This window comes from Pleuronectes platessa, chromosome 7 (assembly GCF_947347685.1).
Source record: "Pleuronectes platessa chromosome 7, fPlePla1.1, whole genome shotgun sequence".
NCBI classification, from domain to species: Eukaryota; Metazoa; Chordata; class Actinopteri; order Pleuronectiformes; family Pleuronectidae; genus Pleuronectes; species Pleuronectes platessa.
The window spans coordinates 3094198-3109965 of record NC_070632.1 but is presented as its reverse complement, the minus strand read 5'-3'; the positions used below and the strand labels follow the sequence as shown (position 1 = coordinate 3109965).

Genomic DNA, 15768 nt, shown 5'->3' with positions numbered 1-15768 from the left:
ACAGAGGGAACGTCTCACCTCCAGCATCACAACCACAGAGCAGAGTCACACTCTCGTTTTACAACAATGCACCTGGATCTTTCCTGAAGACAGAGTCGTCCTCAAGCTTTAAAACCCAGTGACAGTGAATCAGAAACACACAGACGGCTGCTTTCATCCATTTGGACTCAATCTGCCTTCGATGAGACGTGTGAACCAACAACCTGCTGGAGGCTCAACAGTCCTCGGAGTCAAATCTCTGAACGTCAGAGAAACGGAGACGGAGCCAGTCGCTGTCACTGGGAAATTTAAATGTCACTGCCAGTTCCACATGTTTAATTTAGCGTGTGATTGGTTTACATGCAGCCGTGCAGTCACATGTCTGCTGTCAGGGACTGGGAGCGGGAGTGGGAATTTATTCATTAACCTTTCAGTGTGTGTGTGTGTGTGTGTGTGTGTGTGTGTGTGTGTGTCAGGATCACGACTCATTTAAATCAGATAACAAAGACATTATATAAATAGTGCATAACTAACATTAGGTAATCAAATGCTTCTGGCAATTTTAGATTACGATGGATCATGTCATCTAAATATATTTAATAAAATACACACACACTGGGCCCTTTCACGACTTCTTCTCTTTGGTTCAGACCTTCAAACTTTAATGTTCAAATAGTTTGAAGCTGCACTGGTGCACCTCTTACAGCCACATCACTTCCCCTTTGTTTCTTATTATTAACTCTCTCCATCATGATAATAATCTCTATAACTCTTGGCAGCTATGGGACGTGCCGGCTCGACTTGTTTCCCAGTTGGTTGTGTTATCGTTTCCCCGTCTCTGTGGTGGAAACCATTAGAGGAGATGAGTGGATCCTGAGCAGGTTCATTAAAGGTCCATCACACACTCAGTTTGGTCCCCGAGCAGAACGAAGCCCGACCAGAGACCAGACACTGACTGAGACGTTTACTATCCAACACACCTACACACACATTAACCTGCAATTAAAATACTGTCACTGTAAACATCTCCATCCCACACATAAAGTTTGTAACTCTACTTAAGACTTTAAATGACAGAAAGATCTGCTTTTAACGATTTTGGTTCATTATTTTAAAACTGGATTTAGGTTTAACTCTAAAGATACAGAACATTTTGTCTTTGGTCCAAACACATGCACTAAGGTTAAAAAAGAATTCAGCACAATCATAATAAATCATACAGCAGTTCGACACAGTGCAGACTGGGATTTATCAGGAGGCGGGCCTTAAAGAGACAGGAGCGGAAACCAAGGGTTTGAGACAGAGGCTGAAAGGAGGAGCTGCAGCGATGGGCAGTCGGAGGAGAGTGAACATTAGAGCATTTCAACATGAAGTAATAACACTAATCAAGATGATGAACCTGAGTATGAGCCGGACATGACTTCATTAAGAGAAGTGAAGGTTTTCAAGGCCTCACATTTCCACTGGTTTTACAGGAGCACTTAAGGCTCATCAATAAACATCCTGGCCTCCGCCCCGGATGAGAACCTCCCACCGCTGCCTCTCACAGGAAGATGAGACTTTCAGGTTAACACACCAATTACTAAAAAGATTCACCAGATAAAATCCCATGATTGTGACCAATTTATTTGTTTTCTGCCGAGTCCAGTGCCTCCTGCAGCCAGAGAAGGAACGTGGGGCCACAGCCGGCTCATTAAACCCTTTACTGCAGATTGGTCCGTCCTCTGAGACACTGAGTACAGTTCAATAAGCTGCAACAGCCAAGTCAGCAGCGGGTCAATAAGAGACAGGAGCCGGGGTGAAAGGGCGTCAGAGCACGAGGCCGAGGGGAAGAGGAGATAATGTCCTGGAAACAACTTTGACTGAGATGCTACAGAGAGAGATGAGTGTGAGGAGGCTGCTGTGGAGAGTTGGATTTCAAATTAAGAGAAGAGAGGAGCCATTAACTTTATTGGGCTCGTTCCAGAGGATCACCAGAGGCTCAAAGTTTCCTAAACCAAATATCCAGTAATGTTGTGTTGCCTGGCAATAATACCTCGGAAATGCAACCCAGGGTGTAATGAAACTATTTGCTCCGGTGTTTAATCTTTCCTGCTGAAGCCCTCCTGCCCGAGTCTGAGCACTATTATAGTTTATTTTATTTCTTTGTGTAACTGTGAGACGCGTCTTTGTGAACAGGAACCAGTTTGTTTTCCCGACTGATCTTTGAGTCACAATCATTAAGCTGCAGAAACAGTAACTTCCTGTTTCAGGCCTGCTGGTGGAACGATTACTGCCGAGTCGGGACTGATGAGCACCAATCAGGAAGCAGATGACGACCCCGGTGGAGTCGTGTGTGTTTCTGTCCGGTTTCAAACGCAGCACCTGAGTTTTCAAACTAAAATGGGTTCGGAGGCGTTTTCCAAAAAGTCTCTGTTCCTCTGGTGGTGTGTTTTATAAAGTGTATTAATCTGGTGCCGCGTTATATAAAGCATATTAATGTGGAAGCAGCCTCAGTGAGAAAACCACTTGTCGGAGTCTTCTTGAATCAGTCTCCAAATCGTGAGACAACGAGGACTTGCAGAACCGGAGAGCAGCTCCCCCCCCCCCCCCCCCCGCTCGACTGGTTTGTTGTTGATCAAACGGTTTGTGTGCGTGCATTTAGAGCAGTTACTGGCGGAAGTGGGTCACTGGTCCTCATGGGAACCAGTCTGGTAGCTTGAACTTCCTCATACATGTTTAATGATGGATTGTAACGAGTTTAAAGGCAACATACGTGGGAAACAAACACATAAAGGAAGGGAGGAATAAACTCACAAACACACATGTGCACACTGTACTTCATGCAGGGATACAAATATAGGCTCATAGCCTGAGAGCTCTGCATGATATATGAGCACAGCATCTGCAACAACCACAAAACCACACGGGCTGAAGATCTAGACTCAGGAGAGAAGGAATCATCCGTAAAGAAAATAAGAAAATCATTTTGAATATTTGGCATGTAGAATTTATATGGTTTTTAATTTGGGAATTTGGCAGCTGATTATTTGTTCTGTTTATAGAGTGTAAATAAAGATGGACGACATGACAGCTCCCCAAATATGAAGCCACAGCATCCTGATCATCCTCTATTGGCCGGATGCGGTATAGTCCACTAACTCTGAAGAACTGGGGATGTGTCGTCCATTTTTATTTACAGTTTATGTTCTGTCTTCAAACAGATTATTAACTCTGCTAAGGAGGTTCTGTTTTCACCACCGAACATAGTTCTATGATATTAATTGGATTGGACATGAACCAAGAAGGAACCCGTCAAATACTGGCAAACAAATCTGACCTTTCTGTAAGATTGTTGACATTTACACAGATTTCCCGACGGAATGATTCATGGATCCTGAACAACCCTCCGTGGTTTGTTGGCTGATATTCATGAAATCCAGATCTAGTGAATTCCAACGTAGGATTGTTTTTGTGGCCGAAGCTTTAAAGCTTGAATCTAAGGAGCCCGTGGGGCCTTGAGGACGGAGCTCTGACCTGAGTGCAGTTCTGAACTCACACTGTTGATGGAACCACTTTAAAGTTTCAAACTGTGTCAGGAGATGGATTCCCTTTGCAGCAAACTCCTTCTGAGCGATCAGAGCATCGTGTGTCCGGCCAATACCGAACACAAGTGGGGCGTTTAAAATAACTGGTCTAGATCAGTGGTCTGCAAAGTGCTGGGAGCAGCGGGGAATACTGGGTGGGTCTCTCTCTCTCTCTCTCTCTCTCTCTCTCTCTATCTCTCTCTCTTTCTCTCTCTCTCTCTCTCTCTTGCTGTCTCTCTCTGCCTCTCTCTCACTCACATACAAAGTCCAGTGTGTGTTGGATGCTGCAACTACACACACACACACACAGATAGACACCCACACACACACACACTGCCTGCTCTTTAGATGTGTAATGCTTTGTGGTCGCTAATGGAGCAAAGCAACAAATTAATAGTTCATACTTTTTCTATTGTGAACATATAGTGAAACAGTGTGATGTGTGTTTGTGCACATTGTATTTGGCTTAACTTTTATTTGTCAGCATTTTGTAACATCGATAAGGAAAGTGCTATACAATAAGGTTTATTATTAGTAGTATTATTATTAGTAGTGGTAGTAGTATTATAAGCTGAGTTAGAAAAACAAAAAATATAAATAAAGCAAAGGACAGAATAATAGTAGAATCCCTCAGAATGAATCTCTCAGTCACTGTAAGAGGATAGATTACATATAAATAACTGGACTGAGTTTATCCAATAAAATCCCATATTTCTGTTTCATTACATTTTAGAAAAGTTTAGAAAGAAGCCGTTGTCCCTCTAGTGGAGACACTGCACCTCGCAGCTGCTGACCGGGAAACAGCAGCTCCCATAAACCAAGTGGAGCCTGAGAGGCTGGAGTCTGACCTGAGTCCGTGTATCTGGGTCTGGCCAGGTCCCTGAAGTAGTAGGTGAAGTCCAGGCAGTGGTCGTCCTGCACCTCGCCCTTGGAGCACAGGTCTGAGAGCAGCTCCAGCGCCTTTCGACAGATCTCATCCTCTCGTTCTGCGGGCATTGCCCTCCAGCATCCTTCTGACTGGACGGCCACTCCGGCTGATCCTCCGCCACCTCTCACTCTCTCTCTGCACACACACTCACACACTCACACACTCACTAAATCAATCCCACACACACACACACACTCAGGCGCGCACAGCCTCCTCCAGCTCCGAGGCGCGCGATGCATCCGCGATAAAACCTCCGCCTGAATCAGTGAGATGGATTTTCTACAGAAGCTGCAAGAATTCTTCAGCTGAGACGAAGGAACTTTTATAAAATCCTCTTGTTGTTAAAAGCGTTAAAAACGTCAGCTCGGGACCCGCGCGCAGCAGCTGTGGCTCCTCTCCTCCACCTCCTTTCTCCTTTCTCCTTTCTCCTTTCTCCTCTCTGGTCCTCTGCTGAATCTCCACCTCCAGCTTGTGGCAGCAGCTCCAGTCAAGGTCCGTCTCTGCCTCTCAGTTCTCTCTCGATGCACTGGGATGCAGATACAGACAGGAAGTTCAGCCTCCATCAGCCCCCCACACCCCCACCCCCCTCCCCCTCCTCCAGCATCAGCACCATCACCCTGCCATCCTCTGAGGAATCATCTTCCTCTTCTTCTGCTTCACCACCTCACAGACAAAATGTCAGCGGCTCCCTGGCGGCTTTGCCGCTATTTTTCTCTCTTTGTCTAATGAGTGATGTCAAAGATCTGGTTCGTCTCCCCAGTTAATCTCATGAGTAATGTGTGTACTGGTGCTGCTGGGGGAGCAGATCCCCCCAACACCTGAGAGGGCCCCGCCGCCCGAGCCTGACCTTTACCGATGGAGGTAATGAAGGATGGATGAACTTCACATTAGAGCCCGGGTGGAGGAGCTAATAACCACCTGTCTGTCTGTGGGTTTGTGGAGTGTTGGCGGAGGAGCTTCTGACGGAGGCAGTGGAATATACAAACGTTGGTTTCTGTGGATTTTGGTCGTTGTTCATGTGTTTCTGATGAGTTGGGTTTTAATTAGTTATTTCATAGGATGAGAACACGGGGACATGTCACGATTGACAGCTGAGATCGACTCATGATTGGTCGAGTGTGTGTGTGGGCGGGGCATCAACACCTCAGCTCTATCCCCGTTCACTACTGGCTCCAATTTGACTTCAATTCTGGACTTTTCTTAAAAATATCTTCATACAGGCTCTGATTGGTTGTACCGGTTTTATTTCTTACCTCAGGGCGTTTTTTTTATCTTAAGCAATAAGCAGGAGGTCGGAGGTCAACTCCTCTCACACTCCCAGTAGCTCACCTCTGATGTAACACTGGTCTCAGCCTCATGCAGGTCACTCAGGGGTCAGAGGTCAGCTCGGCTCCACTCACAGTAACCAGGACAGCCAGAAATTAAAATTCCACACGAGGATTTTTGACCTCGTTTCTCAGCGTCAGTGAAATATGACGTCAGCTCCAGATTCATGCGTGTGACTCATTCACAGGTCTGAATGGAGCCAGATGACGAGGCCTTAATGAAACTGACTTATTTCCTTTTCTCCAGGGCCCAGAGTAGAACGACATTTTGTTGTTTCAGAGCGGGCGACCACTGACGCTGACCGGATGACATCATCAGGCTCATGAGAAGATGGAACCTGAGTGATCACTTCAGGGGAAGAGCTGTTTTATTGCACATCAGGATTTAGCATTCACACAGCAGCATCAGTGTGTGTCTGTGTGTGTGTGTGTGTGTGTGTGTGTGTGTGATTGATTTAGCATTATGAGGGAGGATCAGCGTGGCGAGGAGCCAGCCCAGCTGCCTCAGAGGAACAGGGGGCCTCTGTTCATCCTCCACACAGGTCGCTCTCATCAGGGGTTAAAGACCAATCAGGAGAACTGTAACTGTGACATGACTGTTTACTAGGATCTGTATTTTTAGTCTGTTTTAAAACAGCACTTTCCAACGTTTGGACCTTAAAGCAGCAGTTTGATTAAAAGTAGTTTCAGTGAATATGGAGAGAGTTTACCACTTTCCTGTGGACATTTGGGACTTTTTGTTGATGGACATCCTGTTTTATTTTGTTGAGTCTTCTCTTAAAAAATGTCAGTTAGATTCACTTCCTGTTGTTTAGTGTCCAGTTCACCTGTTACCAATCCGACCTGTGGTTCACTTCCTGTTTGCCAGTTTGTCCAGTTGTGTATTTCTACTTCAGGGTCTTGTGTGTTTCTGATCTCATCTCCTTCCTCCTTTTGGTTTCTAACCTTGAACTGCTCTCCATGTTGTTTTGGGCTTTTTCCCGTCATCACCTTCATGTAAGTTTTATTTTTGCACGGAACTCGACCATAGTTAAAAAAAAAAGAGAAGAAGCTCAAAGTATATTATCAACCAATGAAGTAAAACCACTCAATGTCGTTTTACAGTCAGTGAAAAGCATGATTTTCTATTTTTATAAACGTACATATATATCTGCAGAAAAATAATAAATAATTCAGTAAAAGCTATTTCTGTATCCACATGTCCTTATCCTTTGACATGTCCCTGGATGTTAATTACAAAGAATCACTAAACTGAAATGAGTGAATCAAACTTAAAAAAATGCATGAATAAAATTACAGTTATTAAACCCATAGCTGATATAAATGTTGACGAGAGGAGCTTTTATAAATCATAAGAGAGGAACAGTCCTGAGAACTTCTGGACGCAGATTTAATCAGCGAGCAGCTAAGGACACGTAGAGATCACTGGTCTGAGGACAGGGCCGAGGACACTTCACTGTATGTGTCCCTCAGCAGCTGCTCTCCTCCCACACACTTAATTAACAGACCGAAGATAGTCAATGGGCAGCTCCTCCCAGTTAGATCAATTAACAACCTGGAGAACGTGTCAGAGCCTCTTCAGATCCCTGAGGGACGGCAGGAAATACACCAAGTTGTTTACGTTTGTTTTTAACCAAATTTGCTTATTTATTTACTGATTCCTTCATTTCATCTGACAACCTGAGGCGAGGAGAAAAAAGGACGAGGAGAGAAAAGGACGAGGGACGGACGAGGAGAACAGAGACGCAGTGTTTGGACGAGGCCGAGAGTCGAGGTCTGTGATCCACGAACAGACAGTTCCAGTGTTTTGAAGGTTTGGCATTTGACAGCAGGATGTGAGAGAGAGAGACATGAGAGTTAATTTGTTTTTTAAATGGAGACAGATCAGTGTGGGAGGACGTTAACCATCCATCAGTCTGGAACCTTTAACCACAGACACACTAAACATCAACAGACACATCCAACGGTGGAAATTGCAGATTTCAACATTTAACCTTGGCAAATTTATTTCGTATCAAGCCTCACACACAGAAAAGTAAGATGAAATAATACCTGAAGAATGTTTATTTCCCGTTGAACTGGAGGGACTATATTTCTTTGAGCACATTTTTGTTCACCTTGACCTTTGACCTTTAAGCTCCAAAAGCTAATCATCTGGAGATAAACCTCAAATGAATATTCCCCCCCAGGTTGATGAAAATCCATCCATGTGTTGTTGAGTTATTTTGTACACAATCACACACACACACACGGGTGAAAACTGAACCCTGAGACTTGCTATTTGAAGAGTGACAAACAATCAATGGACTTTAAGGTTACACACTCTTGTGCAGAAGGTGCTCGACACATTATGAAGAGTTTCTCACGATGCTCATGTCGACCGTCGACCATCCTGAACTCACATGACCTGAGCTGCTTGTTGGTTTATTCATCTTCTCCGTGTGAGAGTGTCTGTTTTCTCTGCTGTAACGACCTGAGGCCGTGAACACCATCGAGCTCCTTCTCACCTCGACACGAGCGTGGAGACGGACACTGAGAGACGGACCCGAGAAAATCTGTTAATGAGCCTCTCGCGACTCTTTGTGTTCTCGCCGATCGATACAAAACAAATTCCTGTGAGCTGTTCAACGAAAACTCGGGCAATTTGATCTTCGTGGGCGACTGCTCAGCTTTGGCTCTGCAGCACTCGATTCAGAGGAAACCTTTTCTAAAGCTGTTGCAGCAAATATGAGGATTTTTTCATTGCTCAGTTTGATGTGATGCAACACTTGCATCATGACTTATCTCTGTCCAACTGGTGGTGGCGCCTTCCAAACGCTCCTGAGCGCCCTGACATGTGATCCATCCTCGTTTTGGATGAGGCCTCTTCTCCTCCAGCTTGGTGCATTATTCATTCACAGCCAACTGTGAAGTTTGAAGACATGTCGGTGCCGATGGGAGATTTGTGATGTAGCTGCACAAGAGGATGACATGTGAACGAGGAGCTTCTCTAGGAACATGCTTGAAGGAACTTAGCTTTTCTTCTTTGCAACATCCAGCAGGCACAGATCCACATTATTGTAGAAACTGTTTCTTCTAAACAATGTTGTAAATAATGATGTTTTGTTGATGTGTTCAGTTACACAGGTCCTGAGAAGTGTCCACCCGTCCTTTGTTGGATCCTTTGTTGCTCCTCGGTTGCGTTTGAAGGAACCTTCGAAACGCTAAATCAAAGAAGAGAAGATTTGAGAAAGAAGAAATTAGTTTAAAGAAGCTTGATGACTGAATAACTCTGGTATAATTATTGTGAAAGAGAGAGAGAGCAGCTGAGTTGAACTCTCTGAACTGTTTTCTTAGTGCTGAACCCTTAATAATCCAGCTGGATTGATTGGATGTGCTCAGGTCCTTCCCTGTGGATCTGCTGACCTTCAGTGAGCGATATTAAAAGAGCTTGATTAACTTTCCTCCCTTCACTCACCTGTGTGACGGGGCTGTGTTCTTTAGTTTGGGCGACTGCAGCCTTTAGTCTATGAAATGTGAATTTAAGGTCTTTTCAAGGCTAAATTGATGAGATTCACAGCAGAATCAGCTCGGCCGAACCCACTTGGTCGAGCAGAAATCATTGAGCACAGTCCCTCACCCGACCACACACACACACACAGGGTTGTTCCGTGCCCTCCTCTTTGTGCTGCATGTCGTATTAATGCCCTCGGTCGGCCCTGGAGCGATGCATTATTAAAGGCTAATTCAGCAGCTCATGATAAATGGCAGAAAACTGTTGCACTGCTCTAAATGGATCAATACTCTGACGCATGTTGCTTTTCCATCATCTCCGTCGTGCACATCAGCGGCTGAAGCAGGACAACAAAATGCAACACACATGGTTGTGTAGTTTTAAACCACAGAGCAGTAGAGCCACAGTTAGCATCCCGATGGTAATGTGTTCCAGCCTCGAGGAAACAGACCAAACAAAGGAACATTTAATGCATGATTCAGGCTAAGCAAGAAATGACATGTCATGCAGCTTTAGAATATTACAGCCCCCCCCCCCCCCCCTCTCTTTAATAAAGAGGTTTGTCTTAAAGTTTGAGAGCAGGACCCTCAGGACTCTGACCCAGATGTGAAAACACCTTCCCTCAAATATCAGCTGCTTGAGCTCAAACTCTGCACTTGCACTCTGATATTTGAGTGACAGCGAGACACAAGTCCAGTTTGAAACACTTGTCGCCCTCGTTTATTCTATATATAGTCTATCAGTCTTTTATTTTTATTATAATTTTTTTGATAAACATACATTTCATGATAAAGTAAATTAGAAGAGCAGCGTAGCATGCATCACATTTCAATTGCAGTTAATGTGTTGAGAAAAAAATGAGCAAAGAATGATAAAGATAATGATAATAATAATAATAATAACATGATTTTTCCAATTTATAAAATTGCAAATCTGTGGATATTGGAATTGCCACATTGTACAGCAAGTAAATTGTCTCTTGTCTCAAACACACTTTCCAGTCCGTGACACGTTTTAGGATTAAGAGCTTTAACACTGCAATGAACACTGACTTGATATCTATAAGATCTGCAGGAAATCTCCATCTTCATAACTTTTCATTCTTTATGTCAAATGAAGAATGTTCCTCCACAGGGGGTGCAGACTCTGCTGTGCGTCCTGCAGGTGACTGGAGAGTCGGATATGAATCTGTTCGGCTGCCCGTCACGAGGCTTGTGGCGTCAGTGCTCAGAGGAGAACCAGACTTCTGCCTCCAGCTCATTGTCCTGATGACTGTACTTTACCTTTTCTACAGAGTCATCCTCCGAGCGGCGGACACTCGTGACCTTCGGTTTGATCGAACGCCGTCAACTCCTCTTTTTATCCCCTCGGGCTGAAGGCCGATCACGACATTAGCTGCTGCGTGACAATTCAATAGATATTGAGCAAACTCTCCTTATTGTGCTCGTTTGTGTGTCTGTGTGTGTTTGTGTTACGCTGAGGAGCATTTTTCAGTGACCACTGCATAGTCGTGGAGAAAACATTGAATAGAATCTCATTACTCTCGGCTGCAGCTCAACCCAATAAGCCACGTTCATTAGAATCAGCTGGAATCCTTTTACAAATATCATTTATCATTTCTGGGAAGAGCTTCATCCGGACGTAGTCTCCTCCGTCGGACACACCCCAGGAATTGAAAGCTTCTTTTTTTATGGCTGGGAGTGAATTCATAATGTAATCAGGAGGGGGGGGATTTGTATTAGATTTTCCTATTAGCCATTCCCTGACTGACCCAAGACATCTGCTCTGAATCTGGCCCTAATACAATAGAACCCTATCTCCAGGTCTGTTCAGTGGACGTCTTCCTGTCTGTCTCTCTCTCAGACGCTGCTGTCTCGCTTCTCGTCCATGTCTCACTGGACTCGTACATGTGCTTGACATGTGGACGATAACATGGGTCATATTAACTGGAGCAAATAAAGGAACCGTATGAGATTCTGTGGTTTTGCTTCCTCGGCCGTGTCGGGGAAACTGAAGTGATGATCTCTGCTTTTCAACCGTCGCCTGGAAACAGAGCTGAGGAGGAAAAACTTCTCTGGTCGAATAAAAACTTTTAAAATATGTTTTTTTTAACAAATCTACTGTTTGGTTGAGTTGTGGCATGTTAAAATAAATTCTTCTGATGTTTTCCTCCTCGCTTGCTGCCGGTGTTACCTCTTGGAAAAAACTGTTTGTCAATGAAGCGCAAAGGATCATGGGACATGTCGGGCCGGGAAGAGTCCACCTGATGGAGCCTCTGTTTCCCAGGGGGGGGGGGGGGGGGGGGGGGGGGGGGGAGCCTCAAATCTAGTCGTCTTTCCTAGTTGATATTTCAGTTTTCTCCACGTGTTTGACTTCACTTCTTCATCTTGAGACATTTCTATTCTTTACATTTGCTTTGTCCGTGTTCCTTCCAGCGTGATCAGAGCCCCCCCCCCCCCCCCCCCCCCACCCCCCCCCGTGTTCTCACCTGGACTCACTGTGAAGAAACGGCAGCCACTGAAGTACGTTTGTGCTCAGAGCCCTTTTGAAACATTGTGCAGCTGCCGTGTCACCGAGCTCAGCTGTTGTTATATAAAAGCTTCAGTAGCAGCTCTGCTAACAAAGACATGCAGACTGTGTGTACCTCCAGTTGCCACGCAACACAACCTGGGGAAAGAAAAGTGTAAGGAGAGAAACGTGGAGTCGAGGAGGAGCCGTCAAGTACAAACATGTTTTTCACAGTTTCTACCTTTATTTATTCACACAAGCTTGAATCTATAAAGCCGTCTGTAGATGTTGTTTCCCCCCCAAACATCTGACATCAATGGAGACCTGTGACATCCTGGTAGTTTTCCAACGTTCATTACTTTCCTTTTTTATTCTAGTAGCACTTCCTGTCATCTCAGCTTCAGCCAGTAGCTGTGTCTCTAGTGAGGCTGCATATGAAGACACTTTACGTCCCAGTTTCAAAAGCTTCTTCAAACGCGGCCAACAAATGCGTCCTTTCATCTCGGAGCCACGAAGGATCCGATTGGACGGCTCCATTGTGCTTTGAGGATTCCCAGTGAGATATTGTCGATGACAAGCGATGAGATCAAAACGCCCAGTAGCCTCTGAGCAGCTTCTCTCATGTAACGCGTGGTGTTAGCATGCTACACACGGAGCAGCATCGCCCAAACTGTTACACACTACACACAACACGGTTTGTGTCTGTAAGTTGTGTTTGAGTCCAGAACTAATTGTCTGGAATATGTCCAGCTTCATGTAATCCCCTGGTTCCTGAACTTCCTGTGAAACCCTCAGTCTGACAGGTGGGTTTCCTTCAGGTGCTCCAGCCTCCCCCACGGCTCAAACACATGCAGGTTAACTGGAGACTCTGATTGGTTGTCTGTCCCTCTATGTCCGTCCAATCAGCTGCTGGCCCGTCCAGAGCAAACCTTTCCACCTCCGCTGGGTCCGGCTCCATCAACCCTTCAACGATGAGCTGCACAGATAATGAGTGGATGGACATTTAACTGCACTCAAACCCGATGGAGGAGAGGATCTGTTGTCTCCACGTCCAGGTCACAGCTCTCATTAGTGACTCACTCATAGAAGGTGATGTCAGGTAACTGCAGGACACGTAGTCAAATAGAAGGTAAAGGTCTCAGAGGCTGTTTGACTGTGAGAAATATCATATCAGAGCCTTTATTAGAATAAAAGTACATTAAAGAGTAAAGATCAAGAAATCCCATCGCTCCAAATGTTCTTTTGTCTCGTGTTCTTATTCACTTTCCCCTGCACGGAGGGAATGTGCTCTTTCATAATGAGTTTTCAGAATAAGACAAACCCCTCTGGAGCAATGAGAGAGCAGAGATCACATTTTATAAGTTTTACTTCTGTTTCACTGAGAGAACATCTGTCCTCCCGGCAGGGGTGGACTGGCCATCTGGCATACCGGGCATCGTCCCGGTGGGCCGTTGACCCAATGTGGGCCGGTCTGGTCCGCTATGTTTTTGTTTTTTTTCTCTTCTTCCTCTCTAAATTCCCTCCAATTGGGCCGGCCAATTGGCTACAGAGGGCTAGCAGTGTGTTGCCAGCATCGACACATATGATTGGTCTATTGTTTGTCATTGTCAATCAATCATGGGCTGACAGGCTCAGAGAGTCCTGACAGTGCTGTCAATCACAACACAAACCAGGGTGGGGCGGGACCTCAGGCATTGGCGGGGGGAGTCGCGGGACGGGCTGCTGCTGAGACAGAAACTTAAAATGGATAATAAGAGTACAAAACGCCCGGGTGGCGCTGAGAAGCATCGGGAAAAAAAGCTGAAGTCTGTGGAGGTGGAGGCTGCTACATGTGCCAAACTGACGGACCTGTTTGGTGCCGGGTTCACCAGCCCAGCAGCAGCAGGTGCACCGGGAGACGAGCGAGGAGGACTCGACCATGATGAGCGAGTGGAGGCACACATGGTAAGTAACGTTTTTACATGTGATCTGGGGATGTAAACTAGTGTACCCATTTTGGGAGAAAGTACTGGAACATGTCAGTAAATGGCTGGGTGTGGCGGTACCTGTATCACCAAGACTGTGTTTGTTAGGGGATCAAACAAAGAAATTCCAAATATATCTAAATATGATCGGGTAGTTTTAAAAGTCAGGATGGTCACGGCTGCTCGAACGATTCTCAGAGTATGGAAAAGTACAGTTGCCCCAGATGTTAAAAAATGGATGGAAATGATGTCAGAGGTTGTATCTTATGAACGCATGTTGGCTAGAATGAACAATGAAGAGGAAGATTTTTGGAGGGCCTGGGACCGTATTTCTTTGTAGATAGGGCGTGTGGAAAAATTTGTAGACATGGTGCTGGATGTACATTCTGGTTGTTTCAAGAAAAAAAAGAAAATATCGATATGCAGGAGGCCTTTGTATATATGGTTGTATGATGGGTATACTGTCTGTTGATGCTGTTATAAATGTTGTTTTTTGAGTTTGATTGTATGTTTTTATATGCATGAATAAATAAAAAACTTTAATGACAAAAAAAAAAGTAAAAAAGGACAAAGGAAAATAAGAATTTATGATGATCAAAAACAAGTTAATTGAGGAGTTCCTGGAATTCTGAATGATGAGATACATTTATTGCAAAGATATTTACAATTAAGACTCCATCGGGTCATTTTTGACCCCTGTGTGTAAACTTGAAACTTGAAAAATATTTGAGTTCATAAATGGAGAAAGGTAAAATTAAAATAATGATTCGTGGGTAATCAAAAACTAGATATTTCATGAATACTTTGAATAATAAATGATGAAATAAATTGATTTCCAAAAATATAGCAAAGAAACACTCAGCCCTGTATGACATCACACTGTGGGTCAATACGGGTCATTTTTAACCCATGTTGTGCCTAAGAAGGGGATTGCATAGCTTCTGTATCAAAGGGTTCAAGAAGACATATTTAGGTCCTCTTTACATCAGTTATACATGGACACACACACACACATCAAAGGAAAAAACATCCTGGGAATGGCTCTTATCTTGAACATTATAGAACATTCTACATTAGATATGACTGCAGCGCCTTACTCACACCATGTCCTACCTATTACCCTGTGTCTTACGATTGTCAGGAGGAAAAGAGGTCAACCAGCAACAAACAGCTGAACAATAAGATTACTTCTGATTAAAACTGATCACCATGGATAACATCGGAAGTACTGCTGGACAACTCAAAGCTGATTGCCAGGCATTTCAACGAGATGTCATCGATCTTGAACATCTGTTGGGCAAGCAGAGAGCCCGTGTTCGCCAAAACCAAGAGTTTCCAGGGGACGAGGCCCACGAAAAGTTTGCCGAATTGCAACCCCTGGATGAAAGCTACTGCGACACGGATGAAGAAATGTGGCAGCCTGAGGATGGGGAGGAGGAGGATGACTGGGGTGAGGACACACAGCAGCCTGAGGATTGCGAAGAGGACAGTGAAACCCTCAGCACGAGAAAGATCCTCATTGAGACAGACCTCCACAGTTATTACAAGGAGCTGCAGGAGGCTTGTGTGATCAAGCAGCAACTGTTTGCTTCGGAGCTGCAGCTTGAGAGGAGCAAAAACAAGGTTCTCCTAGATGAGCTGGAGAAACTTAAAGCTTCAAACAATGAGCTCAGTCAAAGGTACGAAGCAGAAAACCTCAGAGCCGGGCAGCAGGCAAGCCACCTGATGGCTTTGATTGAGCAAGACGAGTCTCAGATGCACTCCTTCCATGCTGAGCAGAACTTCCTCCGTCTGCAGATAATGGAGGAGATGAGATGTCTCCGCAACAGTGCTGCAGAGGAGAAAATGCTTCTGCAGAGACAAGTGGAGGAACTGGCTTCTCAACTCTCACTGATGAAGGAGAGAGAGGATGTCAAGCATCAGGAGTGGCAGGAGGAAAGGGATGAGGAGAAGCAGGAGGAGAAATGGGGGGAGGAGCAGGAGGCTTCTATCATCAAGCAGCAGA

At 44.9% G+C, this 15768-nt stretch overlaps 1 protein-coding gene across 1 annotated transcript in view; it reads right to left on the bottom strand.

Moving 5' to 3' along the window:
• syt9b (synaptotagmin IXb) overlaps positions 1 to 4871 on the bottom strand; it is a 33318-nt gene extending 28447 nt beyond the window's left edge. Inside the window, exon 1 of the mRNA XM_053426351.1 lies at positions 4394 to 4871. Coding sequence (XP_053282326.1) covers positions 4394 to 4541 — 148 coding nt within the window. The 5' untranslated portion in view covers positions 4542 to 4871. The remainder of the gene's footprint in view (positions 1 to 4393) is intronic.
• Between the last annotated feature and the right edge of the window lie 10897 nt (positions 4872 to 15768).